This window comes from Notolepis coatsorum, assembly GCF_963971535.1.
Source record: "Notolepis coatsorum genome assembly, chromosome: 19".
NCBI classification, from domain to species: domain Eukaryota; kingdom Metazoa; phylum Chordata; class Actinopteri; order Aulopiformes; family Paralepididae; genus Notolepis; species Notolepis coatsorum.
Window position 1 is genome coordinate 32748353 of NC_140183.1, and position 24608 is coordinate 32772960.

Sequence of the window (24608 nt, forward strand, 5' to 3'; positions counted from 1 at the left end):
TCATTTGGCGAGGAGTAACGTGTAGGAGGCTCACACTGCCCCCGCCATTTTCCTGACTTTGCTGTGCAGGCGCCCCAACCGACCTGTAGGAGTCGCTGTTCACAACGACCAGACTACCACCCATCGACTTCCCACCCGCTAACTCTGCCAATTGAGTCAGTATGATGGCCGGCCCAAGCTGGAGGCAACGCCGACAGCCGGATTCACGGGGTCACAACAACACAGTCTAGTCGATGATGATGAGGGGTCACCATCATACATTATCAGGAAATTAATCAATCATGCAAAAAAGAGCAAGTTAAGTGACTCACACTCACCCGTCTTATTTCATAATACAACGTTTCCGAATGGACGTTTGGATTAAACCAAGTGTATGCAGTGATGCTGAAGTTTCCCAGAGGAACACAAATTACTTACTTAATGTTACACAGGTATGTTATGCACGTTAATTAAGCTATGCACGTTTAGCTGGCTAATGTTAAGATAGCAGGAGCCATCGGCCAACAAATATGTTGTTTCAACAAATGGATTCACAAAATGGATTACAATCTAAACGTTATTGAAGCCTCCCATGACCAGTGAGTAGGTACTACTACTCTTAATAACCGCAGCAATATGCACATATGAGCTACGTTATATGCATGAATGTGTGCCATGTGCCTAAAGTCAAGACTCGACAGTACTGAACCAGAAAAATTATTTGAGCAAATTTTTTGCAAGATATTTTGAGAATATTTAATTGTATGGTTTTACATGAGAGAATAAATTAATCCAATGAAGTTGTCCATTCCAGTGGACACCCAGGAGGAAGGAGCGTCCAAGGGTGTTGACTGACGCAGTCCTACAGAACCAGCACATTGACAGAAATAAATGACAAGCTGACCCGACATTTGCACTGTAATGACTGAAATGAGAGTCACTGAAGCAAATTGCTACCTGTGCAACCCAATGGAGAATAAAAACTCGTAGCCACTATTTTGCGCTTGCGTTTGTAGTGATAGTTGTCCGGTTCAGTTAATTTGACCTTGAAGAGACGGTAAGAAGAGGGTTTTAGGTTCAAAGATTTATTACAGAGTGAATAAAACAATATTACAGAGAATACACATCACAGCTGTGGAGTGGACACAGTCAGTACTTAGCCAGAGCCTAGCAGAGAGAGTGTGTTGAACCTCTGTAAAATGTGACATCTTATACTCTTTGGGGCCTGGCCTCAAACGACTAAACAAGGAAAACAGGCTAAAATAGCAAGGATCTAGAGTTACAGTCTTGTCACCTGTGGTTCAGTTGTGAAGGACAGACTGAGGGTCAAAGCAGTGCATTTCTACACATGGGCAATGGCCTGTTTTAATACAGTAAACAGCACATTTTGTAATAGTACACATATTTGTAGATGTTTGTCTATGCATTCTTACCATAGATAAATGGAACAATAGATTGATTCATACATAGCATACATTTGTGTACATAGCATACATTTGTGAGTACTGTAACCAGTTTTCCTCTAGTCAGCCAACATCCTGCCGTCTCTGCAGTCCTCTGCCTGTGATTATTACCAACAGCTTCCCGGCCTTCCGGTCAGGAATAGCTGTTGACAATTGCCACAGAACAGAGGCTTAAGATTTCCATAAAGACATGAGAATGATAGACATGAATAAATGTATTAAGGGTGACATAACATACTGCAAAAGAAATGCCTTTTTTCATTTTTCGGTTTTTTAAAGTTAGATTAAGACCTTGCAAGGGTAGATTTAGTTAAAACTGCTGTAAATCAAATCAAATTTATTTATAAGGCCCAACAACACACGTTAATGTCCCCATGGGCCGTACAGGTCTTCTTTAAACAAGTCAAGAAGAAAACATAACAATAAGTCAAGAACAGAACAAGGACACCATAAGGTCCAACAAATTTAAAATAAATGCAAATAAATGAAAGAATGCAAGCACTCCCAGACATACCCCACACTTTGCTTAGAAATGATCGTACGCACGATTTACGCACATATCTGTGCGTACGCAGCATTGACAAATGAAGGCCCTGGAGTGTGTACAGAGCAGATTGAGGCCACCGGCGCTTCAAAATTGCACTTACCTTCGCTGCTCTAACCTCAGATTGTCTGGTGAGACACAACACTAACGGAGACACAACACTAAGCTTTTAAGTTAATTTACGTACTGTATGGGTGCGTAAACGATCAAACACTGCAAAGAACAATGGTAAAGTGGAACTGGTCAATGTAGGTTGAACTATGTCCAGGCCACAGCGACATCAACTGTAGATGAGCTATGTCCAGGTCACAGCTACATCAGCTGTAGATGAGCTATGTCCAGGTCACAGCTACATCAGCTGTAGAAGAACTATGTCCAGGCCACAGCTACATCAGCTGTAGATTAACTGAATGAATGAATGAATGAATGAAAACTTTATTAACAGATTGCAGAATGGGTACAGTGCAGTACAGCTCAATACATACAATTGTTAAGGGGATGCAGACCAGAGAAAGACTTTCGTCTTGTTTACACCAGGGTCCCCCATTTCCAATTCATCGTAGTCAACTATTCAACTATGTCCAGGTCACAGCGACATCAGCTGTAGATCAGCAAGTGTCTTGACTTTATTAATTATCTTTATTAGAGATCATGTAATTGGTTCAGTGTGTGTGTCTGTCTGTATGTATCTATCTGTCTGTGTGTATATGTCTGTGTGTATCTGTCTGTGTGTATCTGTCCGTAGTTAATCTTGCAAACTACAGGGCTGATTTGGATGAAAAGACAGCAGGCCAAGGCACCTGAATCCTCAAATATCTTTTTTTCAAATCAGTCAAGGACAAGTATTTTATTTGAATGAATTTCCATCATTGTCCATAGAAATAGATATTCAGGAAAAGTTACACCTTTTGAACACTAGAGGGCAATACTACACAGGTTCGCTGCTCAGAGCCTCCGGTAATAAGCCCTCTGGCCCCTGTTTATACCATGGAAATGCCATAGTGAACCTATTGTTATACCTATGCATTAAAAACATTCATGAATTAATTTCCATCATTGTCCGTTGAAATAAGCCACGCCCCCTTTCATATCTCATGAACCACTTGTCGTAGAGACTTATAGGAGATATGGGAGACTTAGACTTATGAACTAAGTACCGACTACTATTTCAGTGGTCTAGGTTAACCACTCCCCAATGCTTAAGTGTGTAAGTGTGATAGTGTAAATGTGTGTAATACTGTGTGATGGTGTAATACTGTAAGTGTGTAATTCTGTGTAAAAGTGCAATACTGTACGTAATACTGTACGAGTGTAATACTGTGTAATAGTGTAATGTTATACGTAATACTGTAAGAGTAATGCTGTCATTCTGTAATATTGTACGTAATAGTGTAATACTGTTATACTGTAATAGTGTACGTAAGAGTAATGGTGTATAATACTGTAATAGTGTATGTAATATTGTAATGAGGAGATCTGCTTTCATTGGTCTATGTTTGCCCCGCCCCCTACACTTAAACCCCACCTAACATGTACTGTCTGTAAGCCCGGGGACACACAGGACACAGGAGCGGCAGGAGGAGCAGCCATCTTCCTTTCAGCTCCATGTTAACAGGCTGTACCGCTCAGACCGGCTTTAATGCTCAGACCGGCTATAACGTTCAGACCGGCTGTAACGTTAAGACCGGCTATAACGTTCAGACCGGCTTTAATGCTCAGACCGGCTGTAACGTTCAGACCGGCTGTAGCTTTCAGACCGGCTGTAACGTTCAGACCGGCTATAACGTTCAGACCGGCTGTAACGTTAAGACCGGCTATAACGTTCAGACCGGCTTTAATGCTCAGACCGGCTGTAACGTTCAGACCGGCTATAACGTTCAGACCGGCTATAACGTTCAGACCGGCTGTAACGTTCAGACTGGCTGTAACGTTCAGACCGGCTTTAACGCTCAGACCGGCTGTAACGTTCAGACCGGCTGTAACGTTCAGACCGGCTGTAACGTTCAGACCCTGAACGTTCAGACCGGCTGTAACGTTCAGACCGGCTGTAACGTTCAGACCGGCTATAACGTTCAGACCGTCTGTAACGTTCAGACCGTCTGTAACGTTCAAACCGGCTTTAATGTTCAGACCGGCTTTAATGCTCAGACCGGCTGTAACGTTCAGACCGGCTTTAATGCTTAGACCGGCTGTAACGTTCAGACCGGCTGTAACGTTCAGACCGTCTGTAACGTTCAAACCGGCTTTAATGTTCAGACCGGCTTTAATGCTCAGACCGGCTGTAACGCTCAGACCGGCTTTAATGCTCAGACCGGCTGTAACGTTCAGACCGGCTGTAACATTCAGACCGGCTGTAACGTTCAGACCGGCTGTAACGTTCAGACCGGCTTTAATGCTCAGACCGGCTGTAACGTTCAGACCGTCTGTAACGTTCAAACCGGCTTTAATGTTCAGACCGGCTTTAATGCTCAGACCGGCTGTAACGCTCAGACCGGCTTTAATGCTCAGACCGGCTGTAACGTTCAGACCGGCTGTAACATTCAGACCGGCTGTAACGTTCAGACCGGCTGTAACATTCAGACCGGCTGTAATGTTCAGACCGGCTTTAATGCTCAGACCGGCTGTAACGTTCAGACCGGCTTTAATGCTCAGACCGGCTGTAACGTTCAGACCGGCTTTAATGCTCAGACCGGCTTTAATGCTCAGACCGGCTGTAACGTTCAGACCGGCTGTAACATTCAGACCGGCTGTAACGTTCAGACCGGCTTTAATGCTCAGACCGGCTGTACTGTTGCACGGCGCTCCTCAGCCAGCTCCCGATAGTTTCTGCGTTCAGTCTATTTTCACCTCTGCATGTTTATTGGAGCAGCATCTCTTGTTGACCGGCAGGTAGCTTGGTGTGTCTCTGATGTAAGCTGTCCTTGGTAGGCTAGTGACTTGTCAACACAGTTGGGCTTTATTTCGTTCCCGCAGACAGTGGATGATCTCTGTGTATGTTGTGTCATTGTGTTTGGATACCGGTAATTATAATTAATGGTAATAGATGGTCTCTGCATTTGTTGAATATTGTAGCCGTGTTTGTTTGCTTCATGAAAGAGAAAATAAATGTGTGGCTGCTGCCTGGTGAAGATTTGTGCTCTACTGAGTGCAACTTTCTAGTTTATCATTACAATTTATTTGTTGACATGGAGATTTTAACTATTTCCATATGCTCCAATCAAAGATGTTTGGATTTCTGACAATGAGTGATCAATAAACAGTTATCATTTAATTTCTTATTTTGTTCTTGTCTTTTTACATGGAATATGGTCCACCAAATAAATAAATACAATAATGAATAGTTTTGTCAATATCTTCTACATCCTAGCTTTTGTAAAGGTGCTATAACATTTCTATGTAGACTAATCATAATAATACATCCACATTTTAGAAAGGTACAGAATAAAAGTATTGCTTTTCCTCCAAAGAAATGACTGATTTATTAATTTATCACTGTCTTAACCCTTTCACTGCCACACGTGACACGACAGCCGGTTAACCCTTTCACTGTGACAATACAGAAGGTTAGCCCTTTACTATCACACAACCGACGGCGTTCGTTTTGGACCACCAACATTCTTTAACCCTTTCACTGCCACACGACATAAGGTTAACCCTTTACTATCACACAACCGACGGTGATTCTCCATCATTAGCTCCGCATCCGCAGAGCTAATGATGGAGAATCACTGTCGGTTGTGTGATAGTAAAGGGTTAACCTTATGTCGTGTGGCAGTGAAAGGGTTAAAGAATGTTGGTGGTCCAAAACGAATGTTATTATTTACTGACATCTAGTGGCTCAGTGTTATATAGCATTAATATTATATTGTCTATGTCTATGACATACAGGATGCTGCACACTTATCATTTCAGACCATGTTATTGTCACATTATACAAATAATTTTTTTTATTGGATTTAACATTTGTTAGTGTTAGTCAGTCGGAATTCTCTTCCCTTTCCGGTATCTGCAACACTATTTTGCAAGGGCACCATCTGATTGTGATTGGTTGGATTGAAATACAAACAAGCCCGAGCTTTTTGTCACCTATTGAGGAATAGGTTCAGCCAGACCTCTCTCCAACGCTGGCACAGCCCTAACGTAGTGTGGAGAGAGGTCTGGCAGCCCTAACGTAGTGTGGAGAGAGGTCACAGCCCTAACGTAGTGTGGAGAGAGGTCACAGCCCTAACGTAGTGTGGAGAGAGGTCCCAGCCCTAACGTAGTGTGGAGAGAGGTCTGGCACAGCACTAACGTAGTGTGGAGAGAGGTCTGGTACAGCCCTAACGTAGTGTGGAGAGAGGTCTGGCACAGCCCTAACGTAGTGTGGAGAGAGGTCTGGCACAGCCCTAACGTAGTGTGGAGAGAGGTCTGGTACAGCCCTAACGTAGTGTGGAGAGAGGTCTGGTACAGCCCTAACATAGTGTGGAGAGAGGTCTGGTACAGCACTAATGTAGTGTGGAGAGAGGTCTGGCATAGCCCTAACATAGTGTGGAGAGAGGTCTGGTACAGCACTAACGTAGTGTGGAGAGAGGTCTGGTACAGCACTAACGTAGTGTGGAGAGAGGTCTGGTACAGCACTAGCATAGTGTGGAGAGAGGTGTTCGTGAGACGAGTGTTCAAATACTGTAATACTGAAAGTGGTTAAGTAAAAGTAGCCTATACAAATATGTCAAGTAAATGGTGCATTTATATAGCGCTTTTATCCAAAGGACTTTTTTTTTTTTGTATTTAATTTTTTTTATTATTTTTTATCCAAAGGACTTTACAATTTTGTTCCTCACATTCACCCATTCATTCACACACCGATGGTGGAGGCGACCATGCAAGGCGCCAACCTGCTCATAGCCTATGACATAGGGAGCAATTAGGGACTTGCTGAAGGACACTTGGACACGCTGCCCGGGAGGAATGGGAATCAACCTCGAGCTTGGTTCGGCTAGGCTTTGGGTGAACATGTTCACATGTTACTGGGTGGTGGTGGTGTACTGGCGGCCTGTTGCTTCTTCCCAATCCAACAGTGCAAAAATGCTTCCGCATTCGTCACCGCAGGTACCGTAGTGGCGTGCGGTAATGCGCCTTTCATTTTCCTTCGCCCTTTCATTTTCCTTCGCCCAGCGCCCAGGTGCGTGCACCGGCGGCGGCGTGCGATCCCGCCTTGGTTCGACACGAGCGGAGCTCATTATATGCCAGTAACCGCCCCTTTATTCAGTATCCAGAAATAGCTCAATTGGCAAGACTGCATGGCTGTGGATCCTACGGCTCGTTGCTGGCGAGTTCGATTCCCTTCAATTTTTTTTTTTTTTTTTTTTTAACGTGCATTCGGCATTCTTTCGCCGTTTCATTTCGCCGGTTAAGTTTAGGCATTGTTTCGGAGTTGGTTAAGGTTAGGCATTGTTTCGGAGTTGCTTAAGGTTAGAAGGGTTAAGTTTAGGCGCTGTTAAGGAGCTGGTTAAGGTTAGAGTTTGACTTAGAGAATGGCAATATTTTTTAACATGCATTCATTTCGCCGGTTAAGTTTAGGCATTGTTTTGGAGTTGGTTAAGGTTAGGCATTGTTTCGGAGTTGCTTAAGGTTAGAAGGGTTAAGTTTAGGCGCTGTTAAGGAGCTGGTTAAGGTTAGAGTTTGACTTAGAGAATGGCAATATTTTTTAACATGCATTCATTTCGCCGGTTAAGTTTAGGCATTGTTTCGGAGTTGGTTAAGGTTAGGCATTGTTTCGGAGTTGCTTAAGGTTAGAAGGGTTAAGTTTAGGCGCTGTTAAGGAGCTGGTTAAGGTTAGAGTTTGACTTAGAGAATGGCAATAGACAGCCAGCCGAGGTTTCAAGTGATTCGTTGCAATGTACGCGGAAATGCCATAGCATTTGTCTAAGCGGGCCTGAAAAGAAAGGCGCTTTACCGTAGTGGCCTGCGGTGACGAATGCGGAAGCATTTTTGCACTGTTGGATTGGGAAGAAGCAACAGGCAACCAGGCAAGTGATCTGGAACAAACACTCCATGTCACACATATTGCCGAGCACCTTAAAACCCGCTATTCCTATACCATAATACTACCACTGCCTACCTTAGCGTATAATGCTTGTTCCTGCATTCCGGAGTGAGGTGTGCACCTACCTCACTGCACCGGCCGCAACAAACAATTCAAATCACGTTCCTCCCGCAGGTATCCCCCTATAACGGAACCTGGCTCATTGAGGCCCCTCCTCCTTTCTCATTAATGCCACCCATCACAAAAATGTGGTTTTCCAAAGTCACTAGCCACTCAGCATTTTCACTAGCCCTGGGCAGGTGGGCAGGTGTCAACGTCAAGCCCTGTATATATATATGTGTACAGGGGTGTAGCTCCAGATTCTGGGCCCCATGAAAGAATGTATTTGTAGGCCCCCAGTGAATGCGAGCGCGCGTAAGCGCGCGAGCGAATTTTTTTTGGACATTTTTTTATTGATGAAAACGCATAATATGGTTTTTACCTATACATTCGGATCAGCAGTTCAGCACCTGCACTGTTGGTGGGTGAGCCTAGTAAAGGATGTCGCATTGTGTTCATCTTCAATGAATGGACCAATGCAATAGTCTACCAAAGCCCCCCCTCTCTCTATATATATCTCACACACACACACACACACACACACACACACACACACACACACACACACTTCAGAAACAAACACAGTATCAATGAGAGCATCAATAATACACCTGAGTGATGTCTAGTAAAACATTTTTTTTTTTTTGGGGGGCCCTCTCAGTGCTGGGCCCTTGGAATCATCCTAAGCTACCCCCCCCCCCCCCCCCCCCAGCTACGCCCCTGTGTGTATAAAACAAAAAGGTTGGTCTCCAGAGAAACATTTGACTGAGGAAAATATCCCAACAATGGCACGATTTGGACACTGGGGGGCATTATCGTTCCAACATTGATGTGGGACTAATCCAACCACACTTCCACGGGGTCGTGTGGAGGTGTGTTTCTATACCTGTCCACACATGTCACTGTTGCGCAGTGCTCAAAAGTGTTGAAGCTCCGTCTCAAAACTTTAGATTGTTAATGTATACTTAATTAACCGTGTAAAAACGTCGAGGCGCAGTGGCATCACAGACAGTACAGCTCGGCTGTTGTATTGATTGAGAGGCTAATTCGTCTGAAGGTTCAGCATGTTGTGACAGCTGACCTGGCCAGTCCTTGGGATAGTCTTGCAACTTCAAGATCTCTGAAGCAGGAAGTAAGAGACAAGCAAAATGGTGAGTTTGTGTGCCTTGGCTTATATTTAACTATGAATGCCCTGCCTTATCATTCATCTTAAATGGGAAAATGTAGGATATCGCGCGCTATGCTCAGAAGAAACCAACAATGTATCAATTAATAAAGATATACAATCACAGGCTACCTGTCTGGCATATAAGTTTACACATCTCTACTCAATTACTGACCAAATAATAAAGGCACCGACTTTAATAATGTGATTTCAAAATGCATGTAATTCGTCTGATTTGCCTATGTGTATGTTATTTGCAAAGTTTGAGGCTATATTCTTTTAAAATTAAATAACTTTTTTTTAAATGACGAGTAGGCTGCTCTGCATATAGCGTGTTGAAATGGCATGTTGTTGCTCAGACAGTACATTGTTTTGATTGAATTGATTGATTGAAAAGTTTATTAACAGATTGCAGAATGGGTACAGTACAGTACAGCTCAATACATACAATTGTTAAGAAGGGGATGCAGACCAGAGAAAGACTTTCGTCTTGTTTATTATGTGATGTCTGCAGTTCTTGGTCGAGATGAAAACTTGAATGGGATGGCGAGGGGTTTGCCTTGTTTGTAAGCTTTTCATCTGTCAATCAGCCTTTATCTGCCAGCAAAACAGGTTTAGCTACCTGTGGGTCTAATGCTTTAAAGTTATCGCAATGTACGTCAACTAGACGCGTTTAAAGCTCACACAAACGATCGGTTTTGCATTTTTTTCCTAAATATTTCACATTATCCCCTCTGTTGCAGGGTTGAAATACCTTGATCTCTACATTTTGTCAATCAAGTTGTAGTGTTTTAATTGATTTGTTGTCCTTGCTTTTGTCTACCCTCGTCTTGTTTTGTTGTAAATGTTTGAAATTGACCGTGGATCATATAGTTTACAACCAAAAAGCAAAAGCTAGTAGTGTCGCATATAGGCTATAATACTCCTCGGTCGGGTGGAGGCTTCTGACGTGTCTGGACAGAGCTATTCCCACCCAGAACAAGCTCCCAGGAAACATGGAATGAAGGGAATCCAGGAGAGGGAGATCAGATCTGCCTGAGGGAACAAAAGCCTAGCTGCATCCAAGCTGTATGATATAATACAGTAGACACTACAGCTACAGTGTAGGCTGTCGTTTGGCTCATCCAGACTCTCAGATGCTGTCAGGACAAGACAGCAGCTCAGAATCAGTTCACGTCGGGTTTATGAGAGTAGGATATTAGGCCCACTGACCCCGGAGGTTCTCTTGCATTGGTCTCTGTGATATTATTATTATATTATTTATTATTGCATGGAATCTCACTATTGTAACAGTATAAGCACATTATTTTCTCTGATATGCAATTGTCAAGTCAAGAAGAATATATATAGCCTGGATAATACTACACTATGATGATTACCCTGTACAGTACATGGGGGCGACAGTGCCTCAGGAGGTAAAGCAGTCGTCTGGTAATTGGAAGGTTCCTGGTTCGATTCCTGCTCCTGCTGCAATGTGTCGAAGTGTCCTTGAGCAAGACACTCACTAACCCCTAATTGCTCCCAATGAGCAGGTTGGCACCTTGCATGGTTGCCTCCGCCATCGGTGTGTGAGTAAATGGGTGAATGTGAAGGAACAAAATTGTAAAGCGCTTTGGATGAAAGCTGCATGTATGCGCCATTTACACCTTTAGTTTAGCAGGCAGCTTTCCTCAGAATGGTTTAGGGGTGGTTTTTGTGGGTTCTTTATGGAAGAGTCAGGACCGGCTCTAACCAATTGGCTGCCCTAGGCAGAATTTTTATCTGCCCCTTGCATCACAGTTTATTCACTACCAATAATATGCACTCACCCTTTTGTTTTCACATTTTTCTTTTATTGAAAATAACCCACAAAATCAAACAGTTAACATCAAAACAGTGAACAAGTGACTATTATAATAAATATTTACAATATATTATCTTAATATTAACCCATTCTCTGCCACGCTTATATCCATCGCTGTTTGATCTCTGCCAGCACTGTAAGTCTATGGAGATGTTCACCTTCTTTGCAGGGCTATAACTTTTTAAATTGTATTGCTAAATTGACATTACTATGGCCCATTCAACATCGATTATCTATCGTTCAGGATGTAGGAATGTTTTACTTTTTCATTCACATATTCATACGAAAATACCGTCTAGAGTATAAATATGTTTTTATCGTTTTCTGCAGTATTTCCCAGAACGTGAGATATAGGCACAAATGCATATATTAGATCATCAAATGCAGTTTGATACCGATCAACGCTATATAAAAAATGTCAACTGTACATGGTCCTAAACGTTATGACTGATCATGCGCGGGTGAACGGAGGGGGGGGGGGGGGGGGTCGTTTATAATTCTGTGATAGTTGTTAGTTGCTGATATATTGATCAGAGCAGTTTGTATCGAAAATGATAAAACTAAAACGCTGAAACTCACGTCAGTCTCCTCGTACCGTTGGACGATGAGAGTGGAGCAAACAGATCCCAGTTATGTGGTGGGGATCGAGGCGATCCATTTCCGGTTTGTATATTACTAATACACGCCCAAATCATGTAGATTATTGAGTTATGGCAAAGATCCATATCCACCGTGTGTTTATTGAGTCCCGCGACGATAAACGAGTGGCCGGATGGAATAGGGAGACGAACCGGGATCACAAGAGATCCACTTCCAGTTGCAACTCGCCGATCAGCCACCAGGTGGCAGTATTGAAGCGTTGAAGAGTTGTGCTGGCTCACACAGCATCCGACAAGGCTCCGTGAGTGAAATATGAATACCATGGCGAAAATATGAAATTATGATCAGAATCACGTCGTACGCCGTTATTGGCAGAATTCGCATGAACTTGAAACCCGTTGTACGACGTTATTGGCGGGGACAGGGTTAACCAGTAGCCTACTGCCATAAATAAAGTAAGGTCAAATACAATTACAATGAACTTAAATAAAGTAAAATAAATAAATAAATAATTGCACACAAGTACTGCACACAAACACAAAAGGCACACAAGCACAAGGCTTCGACTTGTAACATACTTAGAAGCCCCCTCATCTAGCTCACTTTACTCATTTACAGTCTTACTTTCCTAACCTTTCTTGCAGCAAAGTCATCTATGACGTCATCATAAGACAACTGTTTTGAGACCACATGATTTATGCTTATGATGGAAAGTCCACAGAGACATTCTTGCACCATAGGAGATCTCAGGTAAGTTTTGGTGAGCTTCAGCTTAGATAAGCTTCTTTCAGCAGCAGCCACTGTAACAGGAAGAGCCACAGAGATTCTCAGAGCAACCCACATGTTGGGGTACATTTCTGTCAGCTTCTTCTCATGCAGAAAGGTCAAGAGTTCCATTAATGGAAATTTAATTAAACATTGTCATTACAATGAAATGTAGATTTACATGTACAGAGTCCAATAAAGCGGTAAACTGCCGTGCAATACTAATATAGCATAATGGGACATTTATTTGGCATTAACATTAATGATATGCACTTTAAAACACTGATGTAACTATATATAAACTCACTTTAGAGACTATGAACGGTAACACAACAAACCAAAGGCTTACTACAACAATTAATTATAAAGGAGATGAAAAGGAATAGCATTTTTTGATTACAGGGTAAACGGATGTCAATAAAAATGTAGCCTACGGTATGACACAGGACTGAAACACCTGCTGAATATACCTAATTTCCCTGATGATGACTCATACTAGTTTTCTTATTTTTATTAGTTATGTAGCCTACTTTTTTTATGTAGGCTACTGTTATGCATGCAGTAGCCACTAGTCTGTATTTTAGCTAACGTTACTGTCATCCAAAAGTAAGCTAGAAAGTTAACATTACACTCCACTAGTCAACAATTAATTTCATCACATTAACGTTACTGTACCTCTGCCCTTTTCGTGTTGTTCCTCCGCTTCTTTTTCTTCCCTGAGCACCGGATTGTTTTAGTCTTTTCGACATGTTGATATTACTGTAGAATATCCTGTTAACGTTCGAAAGCCCTTATATGGTCCGTCCATCACTTCGTCCTCGTCTGTCGGCCTAACGCTGTATTTTTGACACATCGTTGGAAAGCTAAAATGGCCGCAGTTCGATTGACACCCTACTCAACCTATTACATGCTTCCAGTCTCTGGTTACAAGGCCGAACAGCGAACAACCAATGAGCGTCGGTTTCGGACAAGTGACCGTTTTTGTAGCCAATGAAATTCTGGAGCTAATGGTACAGTATATTACGCGAGGGCTGTTCTGTTCCATAAAAAAAGAAAATATATATATATATATATTTTTTTGCCCCCCCCCCTGGGTGGTGGCGCCCTTAGCATTTGCCTATACTGCCTATGCCTAGAAACGGCCCTGGGAAGAGTGCATAGTGTTTTAGTCGGATGAGCACAGTGTTTTATTCAGATAAGGGCCCTGTCTTTTAGCTTTTATCTTCACTTTTCCAGGAACACACCTTTCCTCATAGTACAGTTTGTACATTCAGTCGTGAAAATATACCTTCTTTTTTACTCTAGTGTGGAATCTTTCTCTCTCCCAGGACTTCATAGGGCTCATGCTACATGACTGAAACACACTCTTACCTCCATGTCTGTGTCACTGTGAAAATAGGCTACACTCCTTTTTCTCTCTATCCAAGAGTCAGACCCTGAGTCAGGACCACACCCACTTCTCACACGGTCTGAGTTTACTTAACCTCGTTCCCAGTTTTATGTCCTCCGTGAGATAAAGCCTGGTAAAGAACTACTGCCGAAAGTGTATATGGGGTAGAATTTCCGGTGTATGTACTTCCCCTGGAAGCTGCCTCCGAACGGACCAAACTTTTCCCGAATCCTGTCGGCAAACAAACTAGAATGTCCCAGTCATGTAGTAAATTCTTCAGGCAAAGCCATTGCAGTGGCTTAACTACAACAAGCATTGCTGTTTGTTATTTAAGATGAGGTTGGACTCGGCACTGAGAGATTTGTGTTCATTGTGCTGCTTTTATAAAGCCTCAAATGACGGCTTACAATATTTCATGAAAGCAAAGTGTTTCCTTTGTCTAAGATTTAAAAAGGTATTAACTTTACAGCACTGACAAAGTTGAACAAAGTGCCTGTACAAGTCCCACAACATAAAAAAAAAAATATTATTCAAAGGTCAGCCCTACCATTTACCTCCATCATCTGTTCTCTCCCCTCCAGGTAGGATTGCATCCAGCTCACTGATAGACTATCAAAACCAATTGCTTTTAGCTTGTCAATCAGCATCCGTGATTGACAGTGTCGAAGGTCTTTTGTAGGTCCAGCATGACCATGCCGCAGTATTTTCCCGCGTCCACCTCTTGTTTGATGTGGTCGTTCAAATAGAGAAGACATGTGGGTTGTTCTGAAGCCAGATTGGAATTCGTAGATTTTTTTCCGCTAGGTACTTTTCGACCTGTTCGTATACTATTTTTTCCATGACTTTCGAGATGGAGGTAAGAATAGAAACAGGGCGGTAATTGCCTGGGTCTAATTTGCTGCCCTTTTTGTGCAGGGGGGTTACTCTAGCAGTCTTGAAGTCTTTGGGTACGTGTCCCTGTTTTATGGAGAGGTTTATTATGCGTGTGATGACTGGGGTGATGGCGGCTGCTGAGTCTCTGAGGAATTTGGAGGGGATATTGTCATGGCCTTGTTAGGTTGGAGGGTGCTCAGTTTTTTGAGTACCTCAGCTAGGGATGCCCCGATCGATCGGCCAGCGATCGGTATCGGCCGATATTCAGTCGGCATGATCCAATTCTCAGCAGAGTTCTCACTCACTGTCTTCTCTCACATGCACACACACACACAGCTGCTGCTTCTGCAGCAGTGCACGCCTTGCCCCTCCACCCCCTCACAGACCCATGTCAACAAATGCTCCGGCAAGAGTCGAGTCGGGTGCAGCTCCTCTTTCAACATAACAAGCATTAAACAAAATGGCCCAGTCAACTATTCACTTTAGTTTAATGCATGAGGCGTTGTCTAATGTTATCTAGCTACTAATAGCTCCTGATATCAACGTCTGATATCATCAGTTTGGCATTCGTTTTCGCAGTTGTTGGCTAACTAGCTATCGTTGTTCCATGAGTTAACATTAGCTAACGTTACTGTTTAAAGATAATTTTTTTAGCGTTTATCGCTTTTCCTGGTCAGACATGACCGATGGATACAGTGAGGGTGAAACGGGAGAGAGAGCAGGGGAAGACATTCGGCAAATAATGGCGGGTCCGGGAATCGAACTCGGGTCGGCCGATCCGCGACGCAGCGCGGTACATGGTGTGCTACTGGAGCGCCCCAACTAACGTTACTGTTTAAAGAAAATGACCCAGTAAACTATTCACTTTAGTTTAATACATGAGGCGTTGTCTAACGTTATCTAGCCGGCTAGCAGTAGCTACAGATAGCTCCTGATATCAATGTCTTTTGACATCATTCGTTTTTGCAGCTGTTGGCTAATTAGCTATCGTGCTTCATAGCTGTAACTGAACACTGAGAACATCTTATAAGTTTCAGTTCATAGGAAAATACTTTGTCTATAATGGTCAGAATTAAATTAACTTAGATACTGTTATGCTTAACACCCAGTACTAGTATTCACTTTACTTAATTTCTAAGATTAGATTAGATAATTTAGACCGGACTTTGAGAATGCCTGTGTTAGACCTACATGCTGCTGTAAGAAAACCAAAAACGATCGGTATCGGCCGATATGACTCATAGACGATTGGTATCGGTGGCAAAAAACGTGATCGGGGCATCCCTAACCTCAGCTGTTGTTACCATTTCTAGTTTGAAATCGTCTTTGCGGACCCCTAGGTTATTGCAGTAGGCTATGATGTGTTCTACCATGTACACATGTACCTTCAGAAAATCGTTTTAACTCAAAACCGTGACCGTGTTTGTCAAGCACGTTTTACGTCCGGTAAAACACAAAACTGTGATCGTTAGAAAAACATGTTTCAGATTAGGTAAAATAGACATAGAATATATACCTTACCTTAGCCAGAAGGTATTCCAAAAAGAAGAATTCCAAGTGATCGCATCACCATCGCGATTACCAGTGTATGTCTGTCTATAAATGTTTCGATGGGAAATACGCTTCGGCAACCGAATTTCGAGGCAATCGCTGTGAACCTCTGTTCAAGCAGGAGGAGGAGCCCTTACCAAAAAAAAAGGAAAACTTGTATCCACACCAAGCCATTCCAGTTCAAAGGTAGGTGATACTGCCACCTGGTGATATTCGATCGGCATTGCAATTCCAACGTATACAAATGAGCCAGGGACGGCTAGAATGATCCGGATGATGATTTAGAACGGGGATCAGAGGAAAAAGATCAAAGGATCTAAAAACGTATTATTACGTGTTTGGCGCTCAAGCGTTGGCGAGGAAACGCATACTATTACGTGTTTGCCGCTGAATGAGTTAACAGGCGCCCCAAAAAGTGGCCATTTTAATTTTCGCTTTTGAGGACTGCATACTTTATTTGCAAACCAGAATACTATACTTTATACTTATAGCCCATGCATAAGCCTGGGCCCTCCATTTATCAACAATTCTTAGAAAGTGTTCTATTTTTCGTTCTTAAGCACAGAATTTAGAATGTGTGTACGTACAGAAAAACCGGGATTTATCACACGTGCGTAGACGTGTCCCACGCACACTCTGTGTTGATAAATACCATTTGTTCTTAACGTCTATGCTCGTGCACGATTATCCATAATGGTCATGAAACACCCCCATGGGATGTGAAATAATGGACTAAGCCGAGCGAACTCTGAGAAACTTCACTGAGAGCGAGATTAATCACCGAGGTCTAACCAACTAATTCAACGTATACAGCATTTCCCGTTGTGAACAATCTTATTTGGAAACATGACACACAGAATAATAGTATTTAGCGTTTTATTTTAAACAATATTTAATCATATGATTATAGATATTTTTAGAGAATAAATAAATCCAATGAAGTTGTCAAGTTCACACTTCACAGACAACTCCACTGAGGAGGAGGGAGCCAAGGATGTTGACTGACCCAGTCCTGCTACAGAACCAGCACATTGACAGAAATAAATGAAAAGCTGACCCGACATTAAGCACTGTAATGACTGAAATGAAATCTTTTTCAGCCGGCCAACTCTGCGCTCTACAATGCCTATTGTGCGCTTGTGAGCCCGTGGTTCTGGTCAGAGTCATTATGGCTTCAGTCAGTGGATAACCCTGATCTGCATTTAAGTGATGTTTTAATGATAGATTCCCCAGTAATAACATTACAATTGAATTAAATACAATTAGGCCTGAATGAATCGTGTTCCTCCCAGCCACCGGGCAACGACATTATCAGCCAAATTTGCTCCATGCTCCAATGTGGGTCTCAAATTGCGGTACAAATCAAGGAGAATGTGTCTCGGGTAGCGAACTCTACTTAATATTATTATGTTCTCTCTCTGCAAATAGACATGCCCTATATCTCTGAAAACATCTGAGCGCACACCGCGAGAAGTATTCCTATAATAACGCTATGAACCAGGCTGAATTCATTCAGAAATACCTATTCCAAATGCTATTTAGGGTTTGACAATAATTACACTAAGGTCGCTATTTTACAATGCACCATAGTGAATTACGGGTCATACAGAACACGTCATTGTTTTTTTTATCTACCTTTTCTCCCATTTTCTATTTTTCTCCCATCCCAATTTCGTATTGTCCAATTATACCCTCCCCTTTCTCGAATGCTGTTAGGCCATGCCTCCCACAAGCCGGCTGCAATGTGGACGAAGCCTTGCATCACGTGTCCCCTCCGGTACACGAGGAGGCAGCCATCGCATCTTTTCACCTGCACAGCGCGATCTCTCAGCGGTGAGGGTCTGCGTGGGAGGGACGCGCCGCCCCTGTTGCTTCCTGATTCTGCTGCGCAGGCGCACGCGCACCAACCGACCTGTAGGAGTCGCTGTCCACAACGTCCGATCACCACCCACCAGCTTCCCACCCCTAACACTGCCAATTGCGTTAGTATGAACGACCAGCCAAGCTGGTAGCAATGCCGAGAGCTGGGCTGCGCCACTGCGCCACTTAGCCACCCTAGAACACGTCATTGTTGAAACTAATGCATGAAACTGATTAAAGCATAATGCCGTCCGTCTGCAGTCTTCATATTCTACCGCTGGGCGCCAGGTACGCACAGCCTGAGCTGTGCGTAAATATACGCACAAAGTCAAGCACACGTTCAAATGGATAAGTCCCACACTTTGCTTAGAAATGATCGTACGCACGGGTTACGCACATATCTGTGCATACGCACCATTGATAAATTAGTGCAAAAAAAATACAATAAAACGAACAAACACAAAGTCAACAGTGCACCTCCTGCAATGATCTTTCCCTATCCTGAGTGACTAAGCCATTTCTTCAGGGCCTGTTTGAAGATTCTTTCTGACTCGATTTTATGGACACCGGCAGTTTATTCCACTCACTAGCTGCTGAGTACTGTAAGGTATTTTCCTCCATTGAGCTCTTGAATTTGCAGTTTAATGTCAGTTAAACTGCCCCTGGTCGCATATATGTGGGTGTACCTAAAACACATCAAATAGTTGGACAAGTATGAGGGGACCCTATTGAACATGATTAAGGCCCAACTTAATTTGTATAACCCGCCTTTCCACTGGGAGCCAGTTAAGTTTGTTAAATATAGCTACATCCAGGTGATGTAGAATATAGCTACATCACTGTGGGGGACATTTTATTAGTATTTATTTTATTTTCTTCTCCGGCTACTTACTGGCCACTGTGCATATTACTCAGTACTCTGCATTTGCCTGCTATGTTGGGGATACAATAATATGAGCTCATTCTATTGTTGCAGTTGTTGTCTCTCTAGATAAGAATCTTTGCTAAATGACTCTCTCTCTGTCTCTCTCCCTCCGTCTCTCTCCTTCTCCTTCTCTCCTTCTCTCTATCTCATTCTCTCTCTATCTCCTTCTCTCTCCTTGTCTCCTCTCTATCTCTTTCTCTCTCCTTCTCTCATCTCTATCTCTCTCTCTCTCCTCCTCTCTCTCCCAGGGGAGTAAGGAGCATTACCACTGGCAGACCCAGAATGTGAAGGTGAGTGGAGTGGACGACATGGTCCTGCTGGCCAAGATTAGCGAGGAAGCCATCACTGACAACCTGAAGAAGAGATACATGGACGACTACATATTTGTATCCTTGTCAAGTAAATCTGTTTTTCTTAATGGTTAACTCCTCTTGGGGACCTTGACTATACAGATCTTATGTGACTTTGACTATACAGATTATTTGTGACTTTGACTATACAGATTATTTGTAGGGCTGTCAGTTTATCACGTTAATTAGATTAATTAATTACACAGCAAATTATCGCATTATGAAAATTAACTGAACATTTAAAAAAATAAATAAGCAAATGTATTAAATATTCTTTAACTTTTTTTTATCTCATTCATTCCATAAGAACGTAGAATAAACATTTATAGACTTTCTTTTTTAAATGGGCAATTTGCATGTTCTTGATATCTGATTCTAGGGACATCTATGGATCTCAGGGAATGTATTCCCAGTGTCAGAAATACTGTGTCTGTTACTAGGGTTGAGTTAATTGTAATGAACCAAATGAGAATATCAATTAATATATATATATTTTTTATCTCTTTAACTGTGAATAACACCATGCTAAAATTGACCAGACCTGAAAAATCTACGCAAATGAATAAAGGGAAGATGATTAAACAGAAGGTTTTTTAGATACAGTACTGAATTCTGCCATCCGGACACATGCACTTTGAAATATGATTATGGAATATAAAATATCAGGCGATTAAAATGTGATTAATTAGATGAATTAATTACAAATCCTGTAATTAATAAGATAACTTTTTTTAATCGCCTGACGGCACTAATTATTTGTGCTTTTGACTACAGACTATTTGTGATTTTGACTATACAGATTATTTGTGATTTTGACTATACAGATTATTTGTGAATTTGACTATACAGATTATTTGTGATTTTCACTATACAGATTATTTGTGATTTTGACTATACAGATTATTTGTGATTTTGACTATACAGATTATTTGTGACTTTGACTATACAGATTATTTGTGATTTTGATTTTTTAAATTCAGATTTTGAAGGAAAATCACAAAGGTGCTTTGTGCAAACCTGCCACATTGTTTTATGTCAAGCTTGACTGCTGGTCGATCTCACACCTAGGAGCCTGTCCAGCACAACCACAACCTCCTCCTGTTGGCCACTGAGCAGCTCCACAGAAACAGTCACGGGTAAAGTGCCTTGCTCAATGGGCACCTCTGCAGTAGTTGTCGAGAGGGGAGAGTGACACTTGTGGATTTCTCCCAGATTTTCCCAGTTTATTAGAATAATTAAAACCGACAAACCATTGGTGACAAGGCAAAATATGTATGTACAGTATGGTAAATACTGCAGTTATTTTCAAAACATTTGCCTTTCTATCTTTTTCTCCCATCCCCCAATTTAGTCATTATGCCAATTCCCTTCCTGGTCGTTGCGCGCATTGCCCTACTGTCGGTCTGGGGAGGGTGAGACTATCACATGCCTCCTCCGATACATGTGGAGTCGCCAGCTGCTTCTTTTCACCTGACAGCGAGGAGTTTCACTGGGAGAACATACCACGTTCACGCTATTTCCCCCAGATCCCCTCCCTGCTGAACAGGCACGGAACCAGTAGGAGTCACTGTTTGCAACAACCAGGACTCATACCCCACCGGCTTCCAACTCTCTAACACTGCCAATTGTGTTCGTAGGGACGACTGACCAAGCCGGAGGTACCGCTGACAGCTCGATTCGAACCCAGAGTCTCTGCAGTGGTAGGCGAGTGCTATAAATACTGCAGTTCTGAAGAGTCTAGAGATACAGTATGGAGTTATCAGATGGACTTGGGGCTATAAGTATGTAAATGGGATCAACTGCATTTATAGAACATCTTTTATCCAAAGCGCATTACAATTGTTCCTCACATTTATCCACTCATTCACACATTCCCACACCGGCGGCGGAGGCGACCATGCAAGGTGCCAACCTGCTCATCAGGAGCAGTTAGGGGTGTGTCTTGCTCAAGGACACTGGAACCTTCCGATTACCAGATGACCACTCTACCTCCTGAGCCACTGTCGCCACATAATGTACCATGTGTGTACTGTATATATGGTAACTGGACTAGGAGGAGGAGAAGGAAGCTTCTAGAAGATCTGGTTGTCTGTGCTTTGACTTGGTAACATCAGACATACATCGGACCAGTGCTGATCTCGGTCAACCCCTTCAAACAGCTGCCTTACTTCACTGAGAGAGAGGTGGAACTCTATCAAGGGGCTGTGAGTATATACACACACACACACACACACGCACACATATACGCACACATATACACACACATACACATACACACACATACGTACACATACACACACACATACACATACACACACACATACGCACACACACACATTTTAATCATGTATTCATGTCCACATAGAAAGGCATAGAAAACCTCTCTCTCTCTATATATATATTTATATATTATCTATATATATACCTCTTATCTTTCTCCCTCTCTCTCTATATACACAAATCTCCTCTCTCTTTCTCTCCCCTTCTTTCTATTTGTCTCTCTCTATGTATCTCTGTCTCTCTGTTTCTGTCTCTCTCTGTCTCTCTCTCCGTCTCTCTCTCTCTGTCTGTCTCTCTCTTTCTATGTATTATGTATCTCTCTCTACCTCTCTACTGCTCTCTCTGTCTCTCTCTCTACCTCTCTCTATGTCTCTCTCTCTCTACCTCTCTCTGTCTGTATCTCTCTCTATATGTCTGTCTCTCTCTTTCTATGTATTATGTATCTCTCTCCTCTCTCTCTAATGCTCTCTCTGTCTCTCTCTCTCTACCTCTCTCTCTCTGTCTCTCTCTATGTATTATGTATCTCTACCTCTCGCTCTCCCCCCCCTCTCTCTCTCTCTCTCTCTCTCTCTCTCTCTCTCTGTTTATCTCTGTCTCTGTGTGTGTCTCTCTGTCTCTCCCTCTCTCTCTCTCTCTCTAGGCTCAGTATGAGAACCCTCCTCATGTTTACGCACTGGCAGACAACGTGTATCGCAACATGATGATTGACTGCGAGAACCAGTGTGTCATCATCAGGTATAATAACAGCCAATCAGAACATGCAGAGGACAGGTTCCTTCCTAGTGCGCTCATGGAAAACCCGGGGGGAAATTCTGGAAAATTATCTATATACTCAAACATTCATGGTAATGTCGGTTTGTTCAGTTCAGTCAGATTAGTTCAGTTCAGTTAGATTTGGTTTGTTCAGTTCAGTCAGATCAGTTCAGTTCAGTCAGATTAGTTCAATTCCGTTCAGTTAGATCGGTTTGTTCAGTTCAGTCCAACAGGCAACAGTCAAAGGTTGAGTTAATTAAAAACCATGTAAACGTCAATAAGAAACAAACCAACTAGAACTGATAGTTTCTCATGTGGCAGAATAACAAGACGTGTCTCTTGTCCTGCAGTGGAGAGAGCGGTGCTGGGAAGACGGTAGCAGCCAAATACATCATGAGCTACATCTCCAAGGTGTCTGGTGGAGGACCCAAAGTACAGGTAGGAGTACAAGTCATTCATCTCCAATGTGTCTGGAGGAGGACCCAGGTACAGGGCCCATCACTCATGTTGAAAGAGTTTTAGTTTCATGTCATCACTCATGTTGAAAGAGTTTTAGTTTCATGCCATCACTCATGTTGAAAGAGTTTTAGTTTCATGCCATCCCTCATGTTGAAAGAGTTTTAGTTCCATGCCATCACTCATGTTGAAAGTTTTAGTTTCATGCCATCCCTCATGTTGAAAAAAGAGTTTTAGTTCCATGCCATCACTCATGTCATCATAACCGGATCAGGCCGGATTACACCTCTGAAACGATCCACTGTGGTGCTATTTACTCCAGGGTTGCATTTCAGTCCGTTCTGCCTCACACTTCTCCTCCTTCTCATCCAGCATGTGAAAGACATCATCCTACAGTCCAACCCTCTGCTGGAAGCCTTCGGCAATGCAAAGACGGTCCGCAACAACAACTCCAGTCGCTTTGTGAGTTCACCTTCTGCCCTCGGCTCTTTGTGTCCTGTAGCTCACCTTCTGCCCTCGGCTCTTTGTGTCCTGTAGCTCACCTTCTGCCCTCAGCTATTTGTGTCCTGTAGCTCACCTTCTGCCCTCGGCTCTTTGTGTCCTGTAGCTCACCTTCTGCCCTCGGCTCTTTGTGTCCTGTAGCTCACCTTCTGCCCTCGGCTCTTTGTGTCCTGTAGCTCACCTTCTGCCCTCGGCTCTTTGTGTCCTGTAGCTCACCTTCTGCCCTCGGCTCTTTGTGTCCTGTAGCTCACCTTCTGCCCTCGGCTCTTTGTGTCCTGTAGCTCACCTTCTGCCCTCTGCTTTTTGTGTCCTGTTGTTCACCTTCTGCCCTCGGCTCTTTGTGTCCTGTAGCTCACCTTCTGCCCTCGGCTCTTTGTGTCCTGTAGCTCACCTTCTGCCCTCTGCTTTTTGTGTCCTGTAGTTCACCTTCTGCCCTCGGCTCTTTGTGTCCTGTAGCTCACCTTCTGCCCTCTGCTTTTTGTGTCCTGTAGTTCACCTTCTGCCCTCGGCTCTTTGTGTCCTGTAGTTCACCTTCTGCCCTCGGCTCTTTGTGTCCTGTAGCTCACCTTCTGCCCTCAGCTCTTTGTGTCCTGTAGCTCACCTTCTGCCCTCGGCTCTTTGTGTCCTGTAGCTCACCTTCTGCCCTCGGCTCTTTGTGTCCTGTAGCTCACCTTCTGCCCTCAGCTCTTTGTGTCCTGTAGCTCACCTTCTGCCCTCGGCTCTTTGTGTCCTGTAGCTCACCTTCTGCCCTCAGCTCTTTGTGTCCTGTAGCTCACCTTCTGCCCTCGGCTCTTTGTGTCCTGTAGCTCACCTTCTGCCCTCGGCTCTTTGTGTCCTGTAGCTCACCTTCTGCCCTCGGCTCTTTGTGTCCTGTAGCTCACCTTCTGCCCTCGGCTCTTTGTGTCCTGTAGCTCACCTTCTGCCCTCGGCTCTTTGGGTCCTGTAGCTCACCTTCTGCCCTCGGCTCTTTGGGTCCTGTAGCTCACCTTCTGCCCTCGGCTCTTTGTGTCCTGTAGCTCACCTTCTGCCCTCGGCTCTTTGTGTCCTGTAGCTCACCTTCTGCCCTCGGCTCTTTGGGTCCTGTAGCTCACCTTCTGCCCTCGGCTCTTTGGGTCCTGTAGCTCACCTTCTGCCCTCGGCTCTTTGTGTCCTGTAGCTCAACTTGGTGATGAAGATGCTAGCTATT

The 24608-nt window shown here is 43.3% G+C and overlaps 1 protein-coding gene across 1 annotated transcript in view; it reads left to right on the plus strand.

Annotated features, from left to right (window-relative positions):
* The first annotated feature begins 9019 nt into the window (after positions 1-9019).
* Positions 9020-24608, plus strand: part of myo1eb (myosin IEb) — a 98827-nt gene continuing 83238 nt past the window's right edge. The window contains exons 1-6 of the mRNA XM_084337010.1: positions 9020-9261; positions 19331-19468; positions 21547-21636; positions 22353-22447; positions 22816-22903; positions 23294-23383. Of these exons, the coding sequence (XP_084193136.1) occupies positions 9259-9261; positions 19331-19468; positions 21547-21636; positions 22353-22447; positions 22816-22903; positions 23294-23383 (504 nt within the window). The 5' untranslated portion in view covers positions 9020-9258. The remainder of the gene's footprint in view (positions 9262-19330; positions 19469-21546; positions 21637-22352; positions 22448-22815; positions 22904-23293; positions 23384-24608) is intronic.